The sequence below is a fragment of the Schistocerca piceifrons genome, chromosome 8 (genome assembly GCF_021461385.2).
Source record: "Schistocerca piceifrons isolate TAMUIC-IGC-003096 chromosome 8, iqSchPice1.1, whole genome shotgun sequence".
NCBI lineage: Eukaryota > Metazoa > Arthropoda > Insecta > Orthoptera > Acrididae > Schistocerca > Schistocerca piceifrons.
This window is the reverse complement of record NC_060145.1, coordinates 431048846-431075184: the sequence shown is the minus strand read 5'-3', so window position 1 is coordinate 431075184 and position 26339 is coordinate 431048846. Positions and strand designations below refer to the sequence as shown.

At 43.5% G+C, this 26339-nt stretch overlaps 1 protein-coding gene across 1 annotated transcript in view; it reads right to left on the bottom strand.

Moving 5' to 3' along the window:
- Positions 1-1509: 1509 nt before the first annotated feature.
- Positions 1510-26339, bottom strand: part of LOC124712424 (protein takeout-like) — a 59038-nt gene continuing 34208 nt past the window's right edge. Inside the window, exons 3-6 of the mRNA XM_047242717.1 lie at positions 22835-22982; positions 15943-16076; positions 14103-14255; positions 1510-1747 (exon numbers count right to left, since the gene is read on the bottom strand). Coding sequence (XP_047098673.1) covers positions 1596-1747; positions 14103-14255; positions 15943-16076; positions 22835-22982 — 587 coding nt within the window. The 3' untranslated portion in view covers positions 1510-1595. The remainder of the gene's footprint in view (positions 1748-14102; positions 14256-15942; positions 16077-22834; positions 22983-26339) is intronic.

Genomic DNA, 26339 nt, shown 5'->3' with positions numbered 1-26339 from the left:
AGTATAGATTTAAGTGTCAGGAAGTCGTTTCTGAAAGTATTTGTATGGAGTGTAGCCATGTATGGAAGTGAAACATGGACGATAAATAGTTTGGACAAGAAGAGAATAGAAGCTTTTGAAATGTGGTGCTACAGAAGAATGCTGAAGATTAGATGGGTAGATCACATAACTAATGAGGAAGTATTGAATAGGATTGGGGAGAAGAGAAGTTTGTGGCACAACTTGACCAGAAGAAGGGATCGGTTGGTAGTACATGTTCTGAGGCATCAAGGGATCACCAATTTAGTATTGGAGGGCAGCGTGGAGGGTAAAAATCGTAGAGGGAGACCAAGAGATGAATACACTAAGCAGATTCAGAAGGATGTAGGTTGCAGTAGGTACTGGGAGATGAAAAAGCTTGCACAGGATAGAGTAGCATGGAGAGCTGCATCAAACCAGTCTTAGGACTGAAGACCACAACAACAACAACAGACGATTCTGTAGCGGCAAATAGATACAAGAAGGGATTAAGCAAGTGAACATCTTAAATTTTTGAGGTGTGAGGGAAATATTGTAACATGAAAATAAAGATGCGGTCAAGTCAGAAGTACATCTAGTTCTTGCAGTTGTCATAAATGGTATTGTTCTGTCCAGATTCTTAACATCGGGACATACTCAACCTAAGTGTCCAATATAAATTTGATGATATTAAACATAATAATGTCTTTTTCCTAATACCAATCAATTTTGTTGTGAAATTATTTGTGTAAAAGTAAGAAATAAAATAAATTAGACAAATATTTGACACACCTGATTTGCTGTACATGGTTTTGAGCTTCATTCAGATGCATTTAAAATGTTTCTCTAACTTATTTTATCTCTTGCTTTTAGATAAACCATTTCGCAAAAATCTGATAATTTTTTTTTCGAAAGTTTTTTTTTTATTTTGAGGTTTTATTCAGAAGACATGTTCTCACTTACAACTCATTTCCTACCGTCACTGTTCATGAAATGCCCTAAATTTAGAACTTGAAAGGAAGTCATTTTAAAAATCGATTCTCTCATCAATTCAACTTGCTGCAAGAAAATTAGCTAGGCTTAAAGGAATGAAATTCTTGAAACTTGATTTAAATAGCAACTATCGCTTTCACAGTATTACATAATTTACTGCGAAACTAGATTCCATGCTGGTGAATTTGACATCTCATTTGTGAATTTCTCAGTCTTCGTTTGACTATGAAAATTTTTTCAAAAATTGACTGGGTAATTGTCCCTCAAATCACTAATTAAATTTTTCTAAACTATCTCGGATGACTTAAAACAATTAAATATTGTTTCTCAAAACTAAACTTCACACTGGTCAATTTTATGCCTTCTTTCTCCATTTCCCAATCTTTGATTGGCTATGAAAAGTCTTGTTTTCACTCCGCTCGAACATTTAACCAAGAATTTTTCTTACAGAATGTATGCCCTTTCGAAGCTTGCAGACAGCACGTGGTTCCGTGTGACAGCAAAACAGTAAACATAAACAACTTGAAAACTAGCTTTATTAGAGATACATGCAGTACAACAGCTACAAACAAGGCGTTAGAATGGGCGCCACGAGCCGGCACCTCCTACTGCGGGAAGATCTCGTCGAGCGAGACCTTCTGGAAGACCTTGCGGGCGAAGTCCAGGAAGAGCAGCCCGAAGCTCTCCTGGAAGGTTGGCCTGAGCGCCGCCCAGAACTCACTCCAGTTCTCGTTCAGCAGCCGGTTGAAGTTGGGTCCTTGTCAAAAAAAGAAAAAAAGGTGTCGTTATTTGTTTGAGAAATATTTGACTAACTCTGTTACAATTTGTAGGCAAAATGAAGAGAGAGCAGGCGATTTCCCATTCTCTCTACCCAAGAACATCACAATGAGCACGTATGGGCTGTTTTCCAATGTTATACCGTTGCTTCCACAACACATCTTTTAAATAAGCGGGAATGCAGTGCTCAGACACAGTAACTTCATTTGTTGACAATACATGGAAACATAAATTAGTAACTAATTTCCCTAAGACAAGCAAGGTGCATCAACAGAATCTACGTAAACCACTGAATAGTACCCTGCAGTGGTATGGTAGTGGAAGTGTTCTTACAGGAAGGGCAAATTCCCCTTCCACAAGCTCTTCAGTTTACAGACAGACTACAAAGAAAATGGCTCTGAGCACTATGGGACTTAACATCTGAGGTCATCAGTCCCCTAGAACTTAGAACTACTTAAACCTAACTAACCTAAGGACATCACACACATTCATGCCCGAGGCGGGATTCGAACCTGCGACCGTAGCTGTCGCGCGGTTCCAGACTGCAGCGCCTAGAACCGCTCTGCCACACTGGCCGGCGACAGACTAAAGTCTGGTAATTTCTTTTTTGCTGCTACTTGATGTAACTGCTTTGAAAAGTTAAGTGACGTTAGTAATAAGGCTCAGTTAGCGGCATTACGGGTATGCACTAGTGGTAGGCATCATAATTTCTTGGTGGCTCGCCACTGACACGCGCCTCTATAAATAAGGTAGCCAAAGTTCGTACATTGTTTTGCATAATGGTAATCTGACGCACTATCTTTCGTATCTTGGATCAGGATGTCGTTTTATTTCGTATTTTTCATTACCGCATAGTTTCAGGTGTATGGCTATTTACAAGTGTCCCAAAAACAGAGAAGACGTAACATCGTTAAAACACAAATAAGAATCAGTAATTAATGTCCAGGAGAGAGAATAAAAAGATCAAATAAAATAAAAAGTAAAACGAGAAAGTACAAGTTATAACTTGTCATATGTACATATTTACATTGCAGTTAGAACTTTCATTGGATATACATTATAAAAATACAGTTGGATGGCGTGCTATGAACTGCCCAGTTAGGCGAGAGCCAGGACGTAGGGAGACGAGCTGGCCCTGGATCAAGTCCGCCTCATGGAATAAGGACGAGGGCTGGTGAGCTGGCCAGCCTTGATGTGGATTTCAGGCGGTTTCTCATATCCGACTAGGTAAATACAGGTCTACTACCAACACCCCACTTCAGACACACGCGACAAAAACCCTTGGAAGACACACTCGATCATGCTGTATCATAGATCGATACCGCCTCTAGCAGCCTCCAGACACCGATAGGGATGGTGCGGGGACCCGGCGGATCCAATGATGAGCGCCCACTGCCACCGCGATACATCGTGGCCGGCTGCAGCTACGCGGCCCAGTCTCAGTCGCAGTGTTCGACGGTCTCCAGTATTCAGTCTTAGCCATCGACAGTTTGCTCGTACATTAGTGGTGGGAGTCTCCCACTGCATGACACTCTTAAGTTTGCTTCTTTTAATAGCTGGACTTTATTGCTGTTTGTGCTTTTGTAAAGTTTCTTCGCGATGCTTGGAGAAAGCTAAAAGTTATGCAAAACTTCTGTTTAGTGTATTCGCTAATCATTTCCGCTCCTGTCCAGCTTCCATATAACGACAGCTGCTGCACCACTGTTTAGCCCACCTCTCCTTGCTATTGTGTATCAAGTAGTTCACAACATAATTGCGTAGGCTTCCGCGGCCAGAGTCAGTCGACATAAAAGTTTTCTGGGTTTGGTATCGCGTTATAATGTAAAAACTACTGCTGCTATAGAAAAGCCAACGTTTCGGCCACCATTAGACCCAGAAGAAGGCCGCTGCAATCGTGGCCGAAACGTTGGCTTTTCTATAGCAGCAGTAGTTTTTACATTATGACGCGGTACCAAACCCAGAAAACTTTTATGTCGACTAGTTCACAACAGAACATCAGATCTACTCTAGAGCTGGACAAATTGGCTGCACGAATTTCTTCCTGGGGGAGGGGGGAGGGGGGAGGGGGGGGGTGTCGACAGGAAGGCAATACGATTACAACATTTAAAATTGCAGATCTCGGGAAAAGGTAACAAGCAAAAAAGAAGAAGAAGATGTTGGTGCGGTCGTTATACAGTAGGAGATAATAGCAAATGATAAAATGGTTTACTACACTACTAGACCTTTCAATACGGAAAATGACACCAAGTGTTTCTCGGACAGTTGTGACGGCCACTTGTTAGTGCAAGAATGTGCAAGGGCTAGCTACAGCCGGCACGTGTGGCCGTGCGGTTCTAGGCGCTTCAGTCTGGAACCGCGTGACTGCTACGGTCGCAGGTTCGAATGCAGCCTCGGGCATGGATGTGTGTGATGTCCTTAGGTTAGTTAGGTTTAAGTAGTTCTAAGTTCTAGGGGACTGATGACCACAGATGTTAAGTCCCATAGTGCTCAGAGCCATTTGAACCATTTGGCTAGCTACAGCGATCCCTCATCGACAGCTGGTCAGAGATAAACTCAGTGGCGGGACCGGCTCTGGCTGACGTACAGATATAGGTATTCTTTGTTCATCTACGAAAGCGACATAGAACATGAATTAATTACAGGAAAATAAATAAGATGTACTATTACTTTCTTCTGTGTGCAGCGCTCAGAGGAACGTCATTTTTACATTTTCCTTTATCAAGGAAGAGTAACTGATAGCGTTGTATTTACAGTAGAAGTGAAAAGTATTAACATACTACAATATTTTAAGGCCACGGGAGTAGACCAACATTCCATTAGAACTACTGATAGCCTTGAGAGAGCCAGGCCTAACAAAACTCTACCATCTCGTGAGCAAGATGTATCAGACAGGCGAAATACCCTCAGACTTCAAGACGAATATAATTATTCCAATCCCAAAGAAAGCAGGTGTTGACAGATGTGAAAATTACCGAACTATCAGTTCAATAAGTCGCTGCTGCAAAATACTATCACGAATTCCTTACAGACGAATGGAAAAACTGGTAGAAGCCGACCTCAGGGAAGATCAGTTTGGATTCCGTAGAAATGTTGGAACACGTGAGGCGATACTGACCCTACGACTTATCTTAGAAGATAGATTAAGGAAGGCAAACCCACGTTTCTAGCGTTTGTAGACTTAGAGAAAGCTTTTGACAATGTTGACTGGGATACTCTCTTTCAAATTCTGAAGGTGGCAGGGGTAAAATACAGGGAGCGAAAGGCTATTTACAATTTGTGCAAAAACCAGATTGCAGTTATAAGAGTTGAGGGGCAAGAAAGGGAAGCAGCGGTTGGGAAGGGAGTGAGAAAGGGTTGTAGTCTATCCCCGATGTTATTCAATCTGTATATTGAGCAAGCAGTAAAAGAAACAAAAAAAATTCGGAGTAGGAATTAAAATCCATGGAGAAGGAATAAAAACTTTGAGGTTCGCCGATAACATTGTAATTCTGTCAGAGACAGCAAAGGGATTGGAAGAGCAGCTGAACGGAGTGGACAGTGTCTTGAAAGGAGGATATAAGAGGAACATCAACAAAAGCAAAACGTTGATAATGGAATGTAGTCGAATTAAGTCGGGTGATGCTGCTGGAATTAGATTAGGATATGAGACGCTTAACGTAGTAAATAAGTTTTGCTATTTGGGGAGCAAAATAACTGATGATGGTCGAAGTAGGGAGTATATAAAATGTAGACTGGCAATGGCAAGGAAAGCGTTTCTGAAGAAGAGAAATTTGTTAACATCGAGTATAGATTTAAGTGTCAGGAAGTCGTTTCTGAAAGTATTTGTATGGAGTGTAGCCATGTATGGAAGTGAAACATGGACGACAAATAGTTTGGACAAGAAGAGAATAGAAGCTTTCGAAATGTGGTGCTACAGAAGAATGCTGAAGATTATATGGGTAGATCACGTAACTAATGAGGAGATACTGAATAGAATTGGGGAGAAGAGAAATTTGTGGCACAATTTGAAGAAGGGATCGGTTGGCAGGACGTATTCTGAGGCATCAAGGGATCGCTAATTTAGTATTGCACAGGATTGAGTAGCATGGAGAGTTGCATCAAACCAGTCTGTGGACTGAAGATCACAACAACAACAATATGTTGCTGTAATATTTTAAATGTTTTATTGTAACTGAATATGCTCATTTAACATGTTATACGAGAGGTCAGTAAATTTTTTTCATTGAGGGGCAGGTAACTGACAAAATGGTGAGCGTGGGGCACATCATCTTTCTGTGCAGTATATAGACACAGCAATTTAAAATGGAACATATTTAATTTAAAGCACATAGGAGGCTGGGGGGCCTCCACACGTCCGTAGATCTCCTCGTATTCTAAACATAATATTTAAATTTAAACTGTCTCGCTTTCCCTACGTTTTCCCATACTTATTCAAGTACTGTCGGAGGACCGAATGAACTGACGTCGCCGTCTAATGTGGCCGGCGGACTGTAATTTGGTGACAGCCGTGTTCTACCGTGCAATTACCACTTTATTCTAATTTCTGTCGTATCAGTTAGGGTAATATTTTTATTTTATAAGCAATAGTTCAGTTATACACTTATTTTAACCATGTCACTTCTAGTGTTTATTTCAGACACCAGAAAATGTGTAAACAGGCGAATCTTTGCAGTAGTGAGGAATACGTAATGAAATGGTATTCTGACTCAAGCTACGACAACCAGTCCCTCACAGAAGTTCTGCTCGCTGTGGACACAGTCACAATTAATTCAAACCGAACGTAGTGCCATTGTTGTAAGAAATACTTGAAACTAAAAGTCGGCGACGAGCAGAGATTCACAACGCATAATTCACTGAGGAAACTACACAGATACTACGTCAGCATTGCAGTACTTCAGCTGTGAAGCCGGCTCACACTATTCCAAATAATCACCAGGTGTACTATTTGGAACACAGAAGGTCCTGCAGACTGCAACAGCAGACTCAACAACTGCACCGCCCAGTAGCAGGTACCAGGATAGCATGTTTATCCATTCTAACGCCGCTCCTAGTTGGGCACTTTCTGTCATCCACAAAAAGTTCTCCATTAAGTAATTGAAGTCATTACTTCATTAGGCTTGAGTCTTAAGGTATACTCTCTAAAATGTTTTTTATCCGTGTGATGCACCACAGATTTTCCAGCTTTCTGTTTAACCTAGATAAAGACGAATAAAGTAAGAAATGTATCTGAGGTACATACATTCCATATTCTGGACATTAAATTAATGGTAAATATGTCTGAAGACAGTCAGTTTCTACATTGTAGGTGGTTGGTGGCAAGCAGCATGAAGTTCGTTTGGTTAAGGCCATCATTTTGAGAAGATCTTCCGCTAGTTCTTAGACTGTGCTGGAGCATCTAGGATATAGATTCACTACAGTATCGTAATCATGGAATCGAGTGCTATTACTGTGAATGACATCGATCCAAATAATCAACCCACGACAAGAGCTGGAGGGATAGACTGTTTAAAGGGAGAGTGCAGCCAATACCGGACTTCACTGCAGAAGCAAGCAACAGGGGATCTCGGGGTCTGCCGGCCGAAGTGGCCGAGCGGTTCTAGGCGCTTCAGTCTGGAACCGCGCGACCGCTACGGTCGCAGGTTCGAATCCTTCCCCGGGCATGGATGTGTGTGATGTCCTTAGGTTAGTTGGGTTTAAGTAGTTCTAAGTTCTAAGGGCCTGATAACCTCAGATGCTAAGTCCCATAGTGCTCAGAGCCATTTTTGATCTCGGGGTCTACTTCCCTGTTTAACACTTAGGCGCCTTCGAGGAGAAGCTAAGCCATTACACGTCTACCGACACCACGTACATAGGAGGTGGGTCATCAAGACTCATCGTACAATTCGGAATGGGACGGAGTACACTCCGCAGCCGGCACGAGAACCACTCAACCACTCTACCACTGGGCAGCCGCCGCGCCGCCAGGGTCGCAGACATCGCCTCGTGGGCGTTCAAACGCTGAGCTGACTCGATGGACGTCACCTAGAATCCAACAAGCAGCTTTCTTTGCAATACCCGAGGCTGGTGTAGAAGAACGACAACTAGGTAACACCGAGAATAAATAACTGAACTATAAGAATGTTTTAAGGACGTCGTTGACGTTTCGGAGGTTCCGAGCACATATCCTGACTTCATGCAGAGGCAGAGACATTTCCGCTCGGCTCTCTGTTCCTTGACAGGATGGTGAGAGGGGGGGGGGGGGGGAGGGGGGGGGGGACAGGGAGAAACTGCAAACGCGCCACGTTTAAATGACAATACAGTCGCTCTGCATACGACTGAGTCTTATATCTCATATTTCTCAACAATGTGTATCGGAAATAAAACAAACCTTCAGAATTATGTAATTATTTTTGGCTCGCTGAAGACATAATTTTTGTCTGGTACAACAGGAGGCATAAGGATAGACGCAGACAATTTCACAGATTTTCGCACTCAAGTTGCCACTTAATGGTGAGTTATTTAGGTTCATAATCGAATAAAGGTATTGCACACAAATATGTGGATAAAAACGTTGCACAACTTCTCGAGCCTCACTGTGGGGACGTGGAAACTCTAGCTGAAGAAAGCAGTGTAGACGTCCTGCACAGTTTTAACGTAAACGGATTTGTCATTAAAACGGGAATTACGTTACATCTTAATAAATTACAATGAGATGACAAAAATCATGGCATAGCGATATGCACATATACAGATAGCGGTAGTGCACGGGGAATAAAAGACCAGTGCATTGGCGGAGCTGTCACTTGTGCTCAGATGTTTCATGTAGAAAAGTTTGGGACATGGTTATGGCCGCACGATGGAAATCAACAAACTTTGAACGCGGAATGGTAGTTTTAGCTAAACGAGTGCGACATTTCATCTCGAATTTTATATTTCGATATACACAGTGTCAAGAGTGTGCCGAGAATATCACAATTCAGGCATTACCACTCATCAACGACAACGCAATGGCCGACAGCCTTCACTTAAGGGCCGAGAGCAGCAGCGTTTGCATAGAGCTGTCAGTGCTAACTGACAAGCAGCACTACGTGAAATGACCGCCGAAAACAGTGTAGGACGTACAACGAACGTATCCGTTTTGACAGTGAGGCGAAATGTGTCGTTAATGTGTTACGGCAGCAAGTGCCTTTGCTAACAGCACAACATCGGCAGTAGTGCCTCCCCTGGGCTCGTGACCATATCGGTTGGAGCCTAGTGATTGGCAAACCGTGGCCTGCTCAGATGAGTCACGATTTCAGTCGGTAAGAGCTGAGGCTGTGGCTCCAGTGTGGCACAGGCACCATGAAGTCAGGGACTCAAGTCATCGACAAGGCTGTGTGCGAGCTGGGGGTGGCTCCTCAATGGTCTGGGCTGTGTTCACATGGAGTGGGTTGTGTAAGCGATCATTGATTGGATATGGTTATGTTCGGCTACTTGAGCACCATGTGCAGCTATTCATGGACTTCATGTACTCAAAGATGGAACTTTTATGGATGACAATGTGGCATGTCAACGGGCGAAAATTGTTCGCAATTGATTTGAAGAACATTCTGGACAATTCGAATGAATTATTTGGACACCTAGATCGCCCGACATGATTCCCATCGAACAATTATGGGACGTAATCAGCAGGTCAGTTCGTACACAAAGTCCTGCACCGGCAACACTTCCGTAGTTATGGACGGCTATAGAGACAGCGTGGCTCAATATTTCTGCAGGGGACCTCCAACGACTTGTTCAGTCCATGCCACGCCACGTCTGGTGCGCTACGCCGGGCAAAAGCAGGCCCGACACGATATTACGAGGTACCCCATCGCTTTTGTGACCTCAGTGTACATGTGGACGCACACAGGGGAGCTTTCAGCTAAAAATACAAACGGTTTCCAAAAGAGCTAAAAAAAGATGTAAGACTAACAGCGTCGTCAAAACGTTTAGGAAACTGTCCTTGTAATTCTACAAACCTCCCATTTTCTTTAACAACAGTGAGCTTACGACTATGTTTCTTTTTAAATGCACTCCCATCAGATCAAAAAGAAGCTGTTTCTCACCTTGTAATGTCCTATTGTGGCCAGTGTGCAGTCAAGTCCACTTAAAACGCGAGGTCTGAAAACTTTTACGGATGATTCGTGTACTCCATTTTTCTTGATTAATTCAACAATAGCGGATTTTAAATCGAGAAATCATTCCCCTTGACCTAACTAACGCATACTCTTCCTTCACCTTCATCAGAAACTGATGCACCTGATTGTGGAATAATGTGTGTGATTTCAGAAGTTTTACTATTCATACCGCCAATTTTCTCGTGTACTCCATGCCTGCAATTTAAGAACAAAGCGCTTTTTGATGTAATGAATAATGAATCCCGTCTATGGATTGCAATCTTTTGCTCTTTCATTGTCACCGAAATCTTTAAGTTCTTTCTGTATGATTTATAACATTGTCTCATAGCAAATTCGTAGTACTCGTCGCTTATGCGACTGCATAACAGATACTGAGAATTCTGACCCCCCGCCCCCCTCTTCCGTCATTCACATTCATTTTTAAAGGCTTGTGACGATAGATCGCCTCTTTGTGTGCAAATACCCACTGAAACTGTGAATGTCCTTCATAGCACGAAGACATAGCGAAGGATAAACAGCGCTGACACTACGATTATTCCGAACTAAAGAGAGTTGTGACGATCGAAAACTGCGACACGGCAATACTAAATGAAACGTCGCGCTGCACAGAGTACTGGCGGGAAGGAACAAGCAAAATGGAGACAGGGTGGGCCGTGACCCGCATGCGGCCCGCATACCACGCCAACGCGAAGTTTGGCTCGCTGTGGCCGGCTCTTTTCTAGAATGCTCGGAAATGATGTACATTGCTCCAGAAGGTTTGAAACTGTTCCAGAATGGTATAGAATCATCCAAAGGTTAGAGAATATTCTAGGACGTTCTGTAATTTTGTAGAATGGTCGAGACTGTTCTAGAATGTTCCAGAATATTCTACAATGTTCTCGAATTTTGCATTATCCTGTTATAGGGAGGAAAATGTCCCCAGTCAGAAGGGTGTACGTAGGTGGTGTTTAGACGCATGCCTTCCTGTCCTTCACCGAGCAAGATGGGGCACATTGGACTCGCATTCGGGAGGCCGACAGTTAAAACCCGGGTCCTGATATTGGCTTTCCGTGGTTTTCCTAAATCGCTTCAGGCAAATACCGAGATGGTTGCTTTGAAACGACGCGGCCGACTTCGTTCTTGGGACCGACGACATCGCTATTCTGTCCCCTCCCCCAGATCAACCAACCAACCATTACACTTCTTGATATTTATTAGAGCGAGCAACAGAAAACTGATACACATTGAAATAAATTTAAGTGACGGTGAATTGCTGAAAGTAGTGTGGAATTTTAGTGTGTTAAGTAATATTAACATTTAATAGGATAAAGAAACTTAAAAGACGTGGAGATATTGCCTGAGGTGAACTTAAAAGAAGTAGATAGAGAGAACAGCGAAGCACTGAAACATATGAGGAGCGAGAAGCATGTGCAGTTTCGCAACGGAGGAGAATGAGTAGACTGAAAGAAAACAACAGAAAAACAACGCCATGAAAGAAGAGAAGAGACAGAGTGAGACGCTCACCAACTAGACGTAGACAACTGTTGAAGAAACAACATTACTAAATTAAGTAGATTCAATTAAGCGAAGTACACCAAATGCATTTATAGCAGGTGCCTGAATAAAACATTAGTGAACGAGAAGCGCAAGCCAGAAGAAGTTGAAATTACAGTCTGGCGGGTGAAGCCTTCCATTTTGATCCTATTGCATCCAAGAGGCACCGTGGTACAGCCATGTCGCTGGCTTGTCTACTCATCAGAAGTTAAAAGCGGAATCACATTAACGGCCGCCTCATGGATGGCTTTACAACGCCAGTCACGTGCACGGAGCTAGGGTATGACAGTAGCCTTCCGCTCACCTGGTGATAAGAGGCCCGCATAGCCCAACGACAGTGAGCTACGCTCGAGCTGCCTTAGAGTTTTCTACGAGTTGTATAAGAGTGGCTCTGAGCGCTCTACAGTGGTCTACAAGTGTTTACACCCTGAATAAAGAGGAGCAAGCCAGTGTCCCTCGAATGGACTTACGATCACGGACGTATGCACCACCTTGTTCACGACTTTATGTCTGAGAGGTCATTAGAGAACTTATGTATTTTGTGTTGGCACTCTTCAAGAGTTAGAACTGTATTTACTCTACCTGTAATAAATGCGGCAACTCATTCAGTAGCTGCGTAGCCACCTTGATAAACTGGGAGTAAAGCCTAGAATGCAATATGGCGCCTGTAACGATGCTCAAATCAGGTCCCAGTAAAGAATACAACAAGAAGAACGACGTTGTATTTGGCAAAATAGATCATGTGCGTCAGGCCTGCAGTGCCAAGTACTTCATTGGAGAAACACATGGAATGTCCTGCATAGGTGAAAAAATTCGATTAGCGTCACTGAAACTGCCTCCACAACAGTTATCTCATTACATGACTGGAGAAAATCCGGAATCAAAACGCAAATGTGAGAGCTTTGAATGCTTGTTTTCCAATGACGTTATTTCGCGCTACTTCCATGAGGAATGAATAACATCAATTCATTTCTGTGTTTTGAATTAAAAGAAAAGCCTATCACAGAATGATATCATTGTTACCACTGCCAAACGAATCTATATCTACATCTCCATACATAGTCCGCAAGCCAGCATACGTTGCATGGCGGTGGGTACGCTGTAGAACTAGTAGGGGTTTCCTTTCCTCTTCCATCCGCATACACAGCGAGGGAAAAATGCTGTCTATATGCCACCACATGAGCCCTAATTTCTCGTATCTTATCTTCGTGGTCTCTAACCGAAACGTATGTTGGCGGCAGTGGAATCGTTCTGCAGTCAGCTTTAAATGTCAGTTCTCTACATTGTTTTAGTAGTGTTCCTCGAAAAGAAGATCGTTTTCCCTTCAGGGATTCCCATTTGAGTTCCCGAGGCATCTCCGTATCATTTGCGAGTTGTTCGAAACTACCTGTAACAAATCTAGCAGTCTGCCTCTGAATTGCTTCGATTTCTTCTTTTAGGACGAGGAACCCAAACACTTGAGCAGTACTCGAGAATAGGTCACACTAATGTCCTACATGCGTACGTCTTTACAGATGGACAGCACTTTCCTAAAATTCTCCCAATAAATCAAAATCGACCATCCGCTTTCCATTCCACAAGTATCAAATGCTCGTTTCATTTCAAATAATTTTGCCACGTTACGCCCAGATGTTTAAATGACGTGACTGTTTCAAGCAGGACACTGCTGATGCTGTATCCGAACATTACTGGTTTTTTTCCTACTCATTCGCATTAAGTTATTTTTTTTTCTACATTTACAGCCCGGTGCCATTCATCACACCAACTACAAATTTTGTCTAAGTCATTTAGTATCTTCCTACATTCACTCCTCTTCGACGCCTTTCCGCACACCACAGCGTCACCCGCAAACTACCATAGATTGCTGCCAACCGCGTCCGCTACATTTTTGTATATAGAGAATAATGGCGCTCCTGTCGCACATCTCTGGGACGCTCCTCATGAGACGCTTGTCTCTGATGAACACTCGCCGATGGCGGCAATATAATAGGTTATACTACTCAAGAAACCTTCGAGCCACTCACATATCTGGGAACCTATCCGTACGATCGTACCTTCGTTAACAGTCTGCAACGGGATACCGTGTGAAATGCTTTTCGTAAATGTAGAAATATGGTATCTGCCTGTTACCCTTCACCTACAGGTCGCAGTATATCATGTAGAAACGGGCAACCAGCCTTTCACAAGAGCGACGCTTTCTCAACCCGTACTGATACGTGGACATAAAGCAGGGTAGAGTTGAATGCCCAAGTGGATTTAAGAGTGTTTAGGAGTGTTTTTGACCGTTAAAGAGCATTTCTCAACGCGAAGTACTAAAATTCTTGCGGTTTTTTAATGTTCACTCTTCCGATGTTCTTTGGAGATCTGGAATATTCTCAGAAAAGAAATGAAAAAAAGAAATAGCAAGCGAAGTGAGTGTTTTTCATCTAGTATGTTATAAACTTGACTTTGTTTTCAGACGATACTCTTATTCGAAGATGAGTCCCAGTGGTGGCCATGCAGAGAACCTGATATGAGTGATATGCACTGAGCCAACAGCGCGCTTTCCTCAGTCGCAGCGCAAAGCATGTCTTGGTAGAAGCGCAAACGGTCATACAGTTGCTACTTAGACTTTTGCCGCATTGCGTGAGAATGGCTGGAGTCATAAGACTGTGTGTAACGTACCCAGATTGGGGTCGCCGTTGAAGAGGTTCTCGAACTCGATCTGCATGGAGCCCAGGCTGAGGATCTCGATTGGGAAACGCTGAGGGTTCCAGTAGTCGTGACCCTCCTTCTGGATGCGCTCCGACTCCAGTTCCAGCCGCGACTCCATTTTATCTGCAAACAACAAACAAAAAGTGCACGAGCGGCCAGGGTATTGCAGGGAGTCAGAGTGCATGAAACCGGAGCACATACGGGGTGAGCGTAGCGTCGCCTTCAGCTGAATTGAATGAGTATAGAGCTGTTTGTTTGCATTTTGCAGTAACACTTCAAATTTACTATGTAACTTATTTGCTCTCTCCTTACATTTATTTATTAGTAACAGCAACTGTGAATAATAGTTGCTGCTACTGATGCAAACACAGATAAGTAACAGGAGAAAAATACTTTTTATGGGTAGGTATAGCAAAGGTCTAATTATGGTTATCGTACTAGAAAGAGGCGATTTATGAGTTGAACAATTTCGAGAGACAGTGTCACAAAGAGATCAAGTCTTCGACTAATTTATAGGACTATAAGCCCAAGTGTTTATGTGAAGGGATGTTCCTGGCCAATCCCTTGAACATATACACATATTACGTCATTTTCACCTGCAGATACGTTTTATGCGGGGTGTAACGGTATAAGTGTAGACATTTCTATTCATGACTAAGGAAGGTGTATTGAACAACACTACACCGGTATTTGCGTCATTTGCAGACCAATAAGTATAGTTATTACAAATTTTTATGTTTTCAGGTTGGCTGCTACCACCAAGTACATGTGTCGAGAGCAAGCCATTAATGCCTATTTTCCCCTCGGGAGTAAGTCACATGTTGCAGTGTGGGTGCATGGACACAAAATGGTTACTCTATACTGACAGGCGTAGTCCACTTGCAGTTACAACCATGCAGAAAACATCAGGTCGTAAAGGTCATGACATGTTTGTGGAAAGACTGGTCAACAAAGAGAACAAAAACAAACAAGACACTGATGTGTATACATATGAAGATGGCACGTACAAAAATATCGGCATTACATCTGATATACCCTGTATATGACAATCAGAGTCACAACTTAAAAATTGTTCAGTTTTACAAACCACTGTCCTCATTTTATTAATCAAAATAAAAAACTGCAGTGCTATGATGTGGATGATGAGTATATGCGATTTAGGCCTTAGTTTCTGTTGGAATGAAAGAAGATGAAACATTTCGTATGAGAAAATTAAACCGGAAGAATTTATTTTCTATGTTTTTCGAGATTAATTCAGTTTGGAGTAATGGAAAGCCATTTACAAATACCACTGCAGCATAATTTGTTAAAACAGAGACTGTGCAGTACGATTAAGCGCAGTATAGATCATAAAAACAGGAGGGGTGGTCATCTGGTCTTTACATACAGCAAACGTATTAGCCACCTATGAGCTGTGGCCCTTGTCACAAACAATCCAAACGTCTTGAATTTGTTTCTTTAGAGCGCCAAGTCACGTTTATTCCAGATATTAGATGGACATTACTTAATATGAGACGAGTGTACAGTTTTCGTAAAGCTTTTGAACGGCATACGTCTGTACTAGGGGTGTAACGGTATTGAAAATATGCAGAGAGCATACGAAAAAAACGAAAAATCCTTACGCATGATCATAGTCTTGTGACATTGGAGGCAATGTCTGTTTGCCGCATATAATCTGTTTTACTCATCTGAATGTTCACCCCACAGTCTCTGTTTACGGACAGTGAGACAAAGAGAGGTTGCCTTCGTCGTTACAGAGTGCTCCTGCAACAACGGAGTGCCAAAGTACGCTACCGGTGCCGGTACTCACCAAAGACGAACTTGCACTTGCCGGCTCCCTCGACCGGGACGACCAGGAACTTGCCGGTCATCGTGTAGTCCGCCTCGAACAGGACGTGCGGTTCCTCTCCCAGCAGCGTCATCTTGTTCGTGTCCAGGTCGGCTCTGCAACAGCAAGGACTACACTTAATGTCGTCGCTCCCCCCTTACTGCGTGGGCGAGAATTCAGATACAAATCCTGCTGTTTCTCTTACACAAGGAAGACGCTCTGTTAAAAAAAAAGTTCAAATGTGTGTGAAATCTTATGGGACTTAACTGCTAAGGTCATCAGTCCCTAAGCTTACACACTACTTAACCTAAATTATCCTAACGACAAAAACACACACCCATGCCCGAGGGAGGACTCGAACCTCCGCCGGGACCAACCGCTCGGCTAATCCCGCGGTAGACGCTTTGTTGTTTAATAACAATGCAACACCATGAAAGCTGCATGTAAAAAACGACAAACTGGCATGAAGCGTACAATCATCAGCCAGAACATTATGATCACCTACCTTACAGCTGGTATGTCCACCCTCGGTAGGGATAACAGCTTCATGCTTCGAGGCATGGAAGCAATAAAGCCTTAGTAGGTCGCTGGAGGCAGTTAGCATGACGTCTGCACACACCAGTCACCTAATTTCCTTTAATTCCTGGCAGGGCGGCGATGAGCTCTGACGCCACATTCAATAATATCCCAGATATGTTCTATTGGGTTCATATCTGCCGAGTTGGGCGGCCAGCATATTAACTGGAATTCGCCACTGTCTTCCTCGAACCATTCTATCGCACTTCTCGCCTTGTGACACGGTGCATTATCCTGTTGAAAAATACCACTGCCATCCTGAAACATTATCGTCATGAAGGGGTGTAAGTCATCTGCAAACAGCGCACGATACTCCTTAGCCATCATGGTGCCTTGCACGAGCTCCACTTGACCCAGCTTGTATCTATCCTGCAGTACAGTGTCAAGGAACTGTTCCCATGGAAGACGACGGATTCGTGCCCTCCCATTGGCATGAAGAAGATCGATAATGTCGATGGTCACGTGCCCATTTAAGTTGTAGTTTCTGATGTCGTGCTGTTAACATTGGCATATGTATGGGTCGTCAGTTGCGGTAGCCTATCTTTAGGAGTGTGTTCAGACACGCTTGTATGCTTCCCAGCATCCACCATAGTTAGCTGTCTGTCCTGTTTTACCAGACTCTACAAACTATGGCGTCCGTCATCTGCAATGAGAGGTGGCTGCCTAACCGCACGACGTCTGCACATGGCTTCACCTTGGTTTCTCCACGTTTTAGACACACTCACCACAGCACTCCTTGAACACTGGAAAAGTCTTGCAGTTTCCAAAATTCTCGTTCCGAGCGTCTAGGCCACCACAATCTGCTCTCAGTCAAACTCAGATAGATCGCACATGTCCCCATTATACACGCAGACAACAAGATTACTGATACTACTACATGCACTGATTATCTGAATAGCAGTCATTTGTCGCCAGTTGAGCTGCTATTGGCTGGACGGGTTTATAGTGACAGCAAGTCAGTGGTCACAATGTTCTTGCTGACCATTGTACAATATGCTTTAGGTAGCATATGAATGATAGCCACTGAAACCACACAAATCTGGTAGGGCCACCAGCATCCACATTCTATACACACGGTATCCCAGGAGCAATGTTCAAAATTTAGGGATGTGAAAGGAAAGCTTATTTGAAGCAAAAAACTTGTTATGGACTTATGCTCTATTCCGAACAGTGTTCGAAACGGAACACTTCTAATGTACATTTGTTATTGGGCTAGTGGCGCGCACATATGTATCTTACCTACTCAACCACTGGGTCGTTTTATTCCAGCCCAACCTATGTTGCTGCTTTCAGTCTCTTTTCTCTGGATTTCTTTCTGCCACGGGCATAGGAGTGGACCCAAAACTGAACCCTATGTAACTTCCTTTGCATTTTTCCCCAGACAGTAATACTTTCTACCATTACAAGATTGTCTGAATTACTCGGGACAGCTTTTTACATTCTGTTCCTGTCATATCCCTGAATGCTGACCTCCTGGGACACCCTATATGAAGAAACACTATACAGCGGATTTGTCACTCAGAAACTGCAATTGAATGTCGGTTGTTTGTGTGAAGATGATATTGTGTCTGGTGACAGAAGGAGAAACGTCTACCGGCAGCTGATAAAATTCGGCTGTGGCAGGATGGTGGCCAACTGAGACTGCAGTTTATTGTGCCACTGTGTTGCATGATGGTTGTGGTCCTATGACTGCAGTGCGGGTATTGGAGTGATAGGTCCAGGAGTGCCATACTCAATGCCCTGCCCGATCGCTATGACCCCACGCCACCAGTGCCCCAAAGGACAGACATGTTGCTCAACTGACTGTGCAGGATCGTACTTTGAATCGAAAAATATGCTTGTTTGCAGTAAAACAAGGATCCAAACGAACAGTGAGACAACGTGTGGAGCACCACAAACTGTCCTCACGGTGGAAACTGTTGAAGCTTCCCTTAACTCGACTGCTGTAGGGTGCTCTCCAATAGTAGTGCACCTACTACAACAATGGACAGAAGAGTGGCACCACGTCATTTGTTCAGTCGAGTCTCAATTTTGGGTGCAGCATCACGTTGGACATACGGGTATGTGGAGAAGAAAGATGATTACGCCAAGCGTGTTGCAGTAACAAATTATTCAGAACATCTCGAGTGGATGCACCGTTGGGTTTTACAATGGTTCGCTACGACCTAATTGGATTTGGAAAAAGATTAAACAATAAATTACAAAACAAAAAACTATTATCATGAAAAACGAACAGTCTTCCTACGAAAACTTTGACTGGACCGAGACCAAACTGCATAAGCGACGTGACTGTGAGTGATAAAAGGAAACGTCGAAAGGGTACATTGGCACCGTGACGTTTTAACGGGGCAAAAATGGTTCAAATGGCTCTGAGCACTATGGGACTTAACATCTATGGTCATCAGTCCCCCAGAACTTAGAACTATTTAAACCTAACTAACCTAAGGACATCACACAACACCCAGTCATCTTTAGGTTAGGTTAGGTTAGTGGTGTTGAACGTCCCGTCGACAACGAGGTCATTAGAGACGGAGCGCAAGCTTGGGTTAGGGAAGGATGGGGAAGGAAATCGTCCGTGCCCTTTCAAAGGAACCATCCCGGCATTTGCCTGAAACGATTTAGGGAAATCACGGAAAACCTAAATCAGGATGGCTGGAGACGGGATTGAACCGTCGTCCTTCCGAATGCGAGTCCAGTGTGCTAACCACTGCGCCACCTCGCTCGGTCAGTCATCCTTAACGGAGCAGAAGATGGGAAGATTATATTGCAGATTCCCCTTTGAAGGAACTAGTGACCATAACACCGACATTGTCTCGTCCAGATATCGGATGGGTGGTCTGTCTATATGGGTGCACGCTCTACTGGTACAGCCGATGTAAACATAATTAAAAGACTGATGTTTGACAGCAGAATTTATTACTGCGCACAGTACTCAGTGCGACTCATACGGGCAAATACGATGAATTATATTTCGACCTACCCGCCTCCATAATCGAGGTCGCTGTCTCACTCCTTTGCAGTGGCGCTCTATGCGGAAGCAGTAGGTTCGAAACGTCATGGCGGAAAAAAATTTTAATCACCAGTATTTGGCCGGCAAGAGAAGGACGGGTGCAAGATAAAAGTTAGAGATCACCGAACTTTACACACATGTTCTGGGTTAAATCTCGACCTCTCTGCAGTGTCTCATGGAGTGAGAGGAGCTGAGACTGCTGGTGGTGATCCGTTTGTTGGATGGGGTGTTAAGATCGGTGGATTCCTTGGTGCTATTCAAGAGGAGCGTGGCGTGGGACAGCATCGGGTTTCACCCTGTTGTGTACATAGTTCCGCGTAGTCACCGCGTACGCAACTTTCCCACTAGAGCGCGCCCCGCTAAGCACAACAGCGCAGGCGCAGCGCTCGTCTGTCTCCGCACTACGACATGGCGCCGCCATAGAGACGGACCAAATTCTGCTTCCGCCAATCCGCGTATTAATATGTAACGCAGCCAATGAGATTGCTGCTAACGTAGAACCTTTACTCCTCGCGGATCACACTCGCGCAATGATAGATGAACGCGTGAGGTATTATAACGAGTGTTCAGACCTCCGATTAGTCAGACTGCATTTGTCTGCACCAGTCTGTACCTGTCTGCATTTGTCTGTACCAGTCTGTACGAGTTCTACTTTTGTCTGTACCAGTCTATAATCAAGTTTCAGTCTGCGCCTGATAAGATTATCATATTCCTGTACATAGCCTTGAAGATAAATGTATAGACACTTTGTCAAGTATCAGAGATATGTGAGCATAATATTAACGTACCAAGACCAAAGGAACTTCAGATTGTCAATTGTAAATAGCATCCTGAACCAAGTTAAGTAATTTTTATGCTTGTTGTTATCTTAATAGGTGTGTGTGAAAATTAATCAAGTTCTGTTGGTCACCGTCAATCTGCTATTCTAAGCGTGCAAGTGGCATTTCTATCGTCTGACCTAACGGCAGAAGATAAACACGCCACGATAAGACCACGAGACATATTGCTGACACTCGCCTACTTCGTTAGAGCGACAAGTCAAATAATCTGATGGTGTGTGTACTGAAGGTCTTACAGTACGCACACCACACACCCTCTCCCTTCTCTTGTTGTCAAACGATACGCACGTGACACCACATTATGTACACACCTTTTAAAGTCACCTACACTTTGCAAATATACTTAATACCCGACTTCTACACACGGTGAATTAAGGCACAGTTGTGCGCAGATTATGTCACTCAACAATCCTCCAGAGTCGTCTCCCAGCAAACAATACCATGCCATTCTTTCTCTCTCTTACGACTTCCAAGCCTGCAATGTGTAAGCCTATACTCACACAACAAAGTAAGTTTGTTTTGAAAGGGAGGGCAGTTGCTGTTCCCGCTACGTGAGATCTGATGCTATCCATCTGTCAGTAAACATCAGTGATCATGTCGCCCACGGCTACAGTCGTGTCACGCAAGTAATAACCGTTGATTAAACCCATAGTATGAATCTCAGACCCGTCATGTTATGACATAAAACATGCTGACGCAACAGAAACTTGCTGGAAGTTTAGAGGGATATACAGTACAAGGGATGGACTTAAAGCATTTAATTATTATCCTGAAAGAATAATTACCTGATTAATTTTTGTTTGCTTGCGGGTACACATTGAAATTCCCGCGCCACAGTACCACAGCGCGTTGCTAGAAGAGCCAAATGGTGCAGCGCGCTGATAAAACGGTGCCTCACACTGAAACTGATTTCGTCCGTCTGAAGAGAACAAAGCTACAACAATCCCTGCTGAATTGGTGGAAGTCTGCGCTAACAGTAGGCCATCATATCACACTGTGGCTGAGTGGAGTGCAAGGTTCCAGTAACAAAAACAACCATCCACGCGCCTCAGTCGAGGCTGACTGAAACAGACACGCGTTAAGCTTCATGAGTGCTCTAGCGCTTGTCCGATAGGTGACCCCTTTGACATCCCTCAAGCAGTGGCTTCCTGCCTTCAGGAGCTAGAGCAGCAGAGAGGGAGAATGTGTGTCCAAGTTTCAGACAGGGCAGGTACCTTTGTAACGTACGTAACTAAGGTGTGTGGGTGCCGATGTGGGGGGTCTTCGAGATTCATTCTGCCATTTTATTCACACGCACATCTTGATGTTCAACTCCCCGTGATCACGTCAAAGGAAGGCGGGAAAAAGGTGGGATGAAACGCATAAGTATCCTTTCCTGGCACGGATCAAGTTCAGATTTCGCCGAATAGTTTTGAACGGTCCCTAGCGACTCCAACCTGTACACAAGAGGGAAAACTGCGGTCACGGTGCCCTGCAAAGCAGTCAGATGACGTTCAGGTCAGATGCAGTGGTACAATGTCCTTAGAAAAAGAGTTGAAACGCCCTAGGGAGTCAACAATGTCAAAGATTGTCAAGAACGTCTTCCAGCTGCTCATCACACTGGGATCTATCATTTTAGACTGCGAAATACGTTGGAATCAACACCCCAGGGACAGGGATGGCTTCATTGACGCGCTTTACGCCACCCCAAGAAGCCTTTTCATGCCGATTCTGAGCGGCGGTGCGTCTGGAATGTTTCCGTCGGCCACTCTTGAGAAAACCGCGAGTTTCTGCTCGAGGGGTCGCGGTTCTAACCTCCGTGGCAGAGGCGTCAAAAGAAAGGGTGAAATGTGAGTGAGACGGACTGTGACGACCTTCCCATAGTGTGACACGTCCACTGTGACGCTGGCCAGAATTTTGGTGAAGTCTGGTGCCAATGTGACACCAGTCACCCACCTTACACGTCTCATGTACTTCTGAACTCCGGGCTTTCTTTCGCAAGTCTTATACCTCACTGTTTCAAGCGTTGTCGAGCCCGAGAATGACGTGAAAGGGCACCATCCTTTTGTAACATTAGAGAGAAAAGTTGGAAGCACGTTGAGCCTAATTTCAAATCTATGCGTCGCAATGCTTGGTAATTATGGGGTTTCGAAAAAGTGATCCTATAATTTTGTTGAAGAGTGTATAATTATGAATTTGACTCGTTTCATATCGTACTTGGGGTCTAGAAATCATGGACTGGTCTCTCCTTAATCCTAAAAGGCTGATCGTCGGAGTCGAACGGAAAGTTTCAAACCTAGTACGTAAAATGTGTTTGTCTTTACACGGAGAATTCGTCGACTTTTCAATATTAGCTCGTAATTAATACTTACTAACCTAATTGTTTCGACCACGTACTTGCTCTCCGCACACGCGCCACTAGCCTCCCAGCAGGAGGGAGCGAGGAGCGGGTACGTGGTGCGGTACTCACGTGACGGATTTGATGTCGGCATTGGTGAGGCCGGTGACGCGCACGTTCCTGAACGTGATCCTCAGGTTGAGGTTTTTGGTGCCGTCCCTGATGTCGATCTCCGGGACGTCCAGCGGGTCGAGGGGGACCACGCCCAGCGACGGGATGCCTGCCGACAAGCACACCATCCATCACATGATAAACAGGGAATGGGCGCCTCTCACAGTCTTACGCATACTTGAAATATCTATAATTCTGAAAGCGACATCCAGGATATCCATTATTATTTTATATTAACATTCATTACCACCTTAAAGCGAATTTTATAAAATTTATGCATAGTTAAATGATAAAACACTGTTAATAGATAAACTGGCTTTTACAAAAAAAAAATACATGTATCTAGAATTTGGAGGTAAAAATTTACAAAATTTAACCAAAAATTCTGGGAAGAAAATCAAATGGAATTAATGTAAACAGACAGGCGTTTGCAAATGATTTCGCAATAAAGGCTTTGAGAAAGAACTGCAACCAATGGCCTTTTGTGATAGTTCAATTTTTATTATACTGTAAAGTGTTTCGATCGCCATCGATTCGCCTTCAGATATGACACAAATTCTGTTGGTTGTCTGTACCATCTGAAGAAGAGGTTGGTCATACTGTTTCTGAGAAACTTTATACATTGCTGTTGCAGTGTTAAACATACATAATGGGTACAAGTGTGAATTTGCAATACTTCCAGAAAATCTGATAGAAGTAGTTATTCAAATAAGACTTATGGAAGAAACAGCCAGTAGAACTGGACTCGGAATTCCACCTAAAAAAAATTCCAACACAAATATTAAAATGCACCAAAATACATAGAAGGAAAAATAAGAAAAATAGAGCGAATTGGAGAAACTATGCAGCTGAGTGGATCAGAAAAATTTGAAATAGATGTAAAGTCTAATAAAAGGAAAAGACCATATGGCTTAGCTAAACGTGTCTACAATAAAAAGTTCATACACAGTAACGGAAACTAAAACATTATACAACGATGGAAAAGCAGTGTGAATGCTTAGGACGCCATAGAGATACTTGAAACACGGCTTCTTAGAAAAGTAATGGCGCCTAGACAAACTGCGAGTGGTTGAAAAATGATAAGTAATCAGCAGATCTAGCAAAGTATACAGAAAATATCAGAATTATTAGGAAAGGTAGGTTAACCGTCTGTAGGCAGCTGTACCGAATGAATGACAAATGGCTAACAAACAAATATTCTCGTATTTCTGGAAAAGCAGACAACGATTGCGTGGATTAGAGAAGTAACGAAATGACTAAAAAAACATCAAATAATCTAAAATAAGAGACACAATGGTTTTCATAAAATTCTGAAGGTAGAATAAATAAGAAATGAGGAACGACATGGACAGAAGAACAGAAACAACTTGAGGAAACATAATGGATTACCAGAAAGATAGGGTGCAAGAAAAAGAGAAGAGGAACTGAAGATTTTACTTGATACTGGTTGGAAAATATGAAGTGTAAAAGAATGAATAGGAAATACCTGCTGTTTTGTACATAAATAACACTTACTGAAACATCTCAAGTGTGAATTTGTACAAATAATCGATAAAAAATGATAGAAAATATTTAGGCATCATTTTCTGTTCATTCCTATGATTCAAAAGTTTACACGTACACCCTGCTTGGACAGAAGTTCCTCTTACAGAGAAACATTCAGAGTCTAATGACCTCGTTATTGACGGGACGTAAAACAATAATTTTCCTTCCTTTTCCAGAGAACACTCTCATAAAGCGTTCACAGTTTCGAACACCGATTCATAAAGCGCTCAAAACTATTTTGCAACATTCACATGAGTGGCGTAGTTTGTGCTTATGATGGGAAATTTATTATCAATATTCATATGACGACAGAAAGCCGTTACGTTCAGTTCCGTGTAGAAGAGCGCGCTATGTATCCAAAGGACAGCGGGCCGATGCTGCTTGTGCACAGCGTTCACTCAAGGTTAAATCTGGCTCAGAAGGGGGTAAATTATGCTGCCACAAAAGTCTTTGGTCACTTACCTAATAGCATCAAAAGTCTGACAGAGAGCCATATAGCATTTAAAAGGAAATTAAAAGAATTTCTTAATGGCAACTCCTACTCATTAGATGAATTTTTGGATATAGTAAGTGGGTAATTTCCCAACCTCACAAAAAATTAAAAAAATTAAAAATATTGAGTGTCATGTAATATTTTGTCTAACGTAATATCTTGCATAGACACCTTTTATTAACCAGACACGTTCCACATCATTACGAAGTGTCGTATTCATGATCTATGGATCAAGTACTAATCTAATCTAATCTAAAACACAGGTCCCGCTTTCACCGTGCACCAGCTGCCACCTTACCGCTAAGAGGGCCAAGGCTGCCTGCGCTACGTGTTGTGTACCGCGCTGTCGTAAACGTCAGTGGCCTCATTCGAACATTGAACCGCTATTGAGAGACACGAAATTTCAACGATGCGGTGGTCGTCTACGGTAGCCATCACCAACCGCTAACTGCAAATTGTGGCTCTTAGGTACACTGAGCAGAGTGCGCAACCGCCTCAAAACCATTTGCTTCGTCTCTAGCGTCTGCTACCAACAATGGCCCTACTCTCCCAGGAAACTGGTCACGAACAACTGACTAGGACCTGGAACAATGGCGTCAGTCACTCTTCAGCGAAGAGTGCAGGATTTCACGACGCCGTATGATTGTCACGGAAAGTGTAGAGCCGGCCAGGCGGGATTTCAGTCCCACGTGTTCAGTGGTGAGCTGGATCAGTCGTGTTTTGGGCCGACATCACGTACGGATTTCGGAAAAGTTTTATCATATCCGGGACTGTGCAGTATTGGGACAGGATCCTCCTATTGTTAACACTTGGGCTCATCTTTCAAGACGATAATGCACGAGCGTATCTGGCACCTGCCGAAGATCTTTCTCTAGGAAACCGGGATTACCTGCATGGAATGCCATGCGGTACCTTCCGGCGCGCGCCCGTTTCAGCCTGCTTGAGACCAGCTCAAACTTGCAGTGCGTCGTCACACGAATCCTCCCCATACACTGGATGATCTGAGGGAGAGCAGCCGTGGAAGAGTGGGAATGGAATGAGCAGCAAATCTTCATCAACGTGTTGATAGCAGGTGAGGAGGATCCATGATGTACTAGGTAGAACAACACAGTATTGACCGTTGCCGACAGGCAATAAAAAATCGTTCAAATGGCTCTGAGCACTATGGGACTGAACTTTTGGGGTCATCAGTTCCCTAGAACTTAGAACTACTTAAACCTAACTAACCTGAGGACATCACACACATCCATGCCCGAGGCAGGATTCGAACCGGCGACCAGCAATACTCAGACGTGCACTTTCATACAGACTGCCCATATTTTAATTATGGTTTTGTTTGTATTTCAAGTAAAGTTTTTTTTTAAGATAATTACGGATATTCTTTCATTTCCTGCTTTGTATGAATATAAACCCACAAGCGTTCGAAAA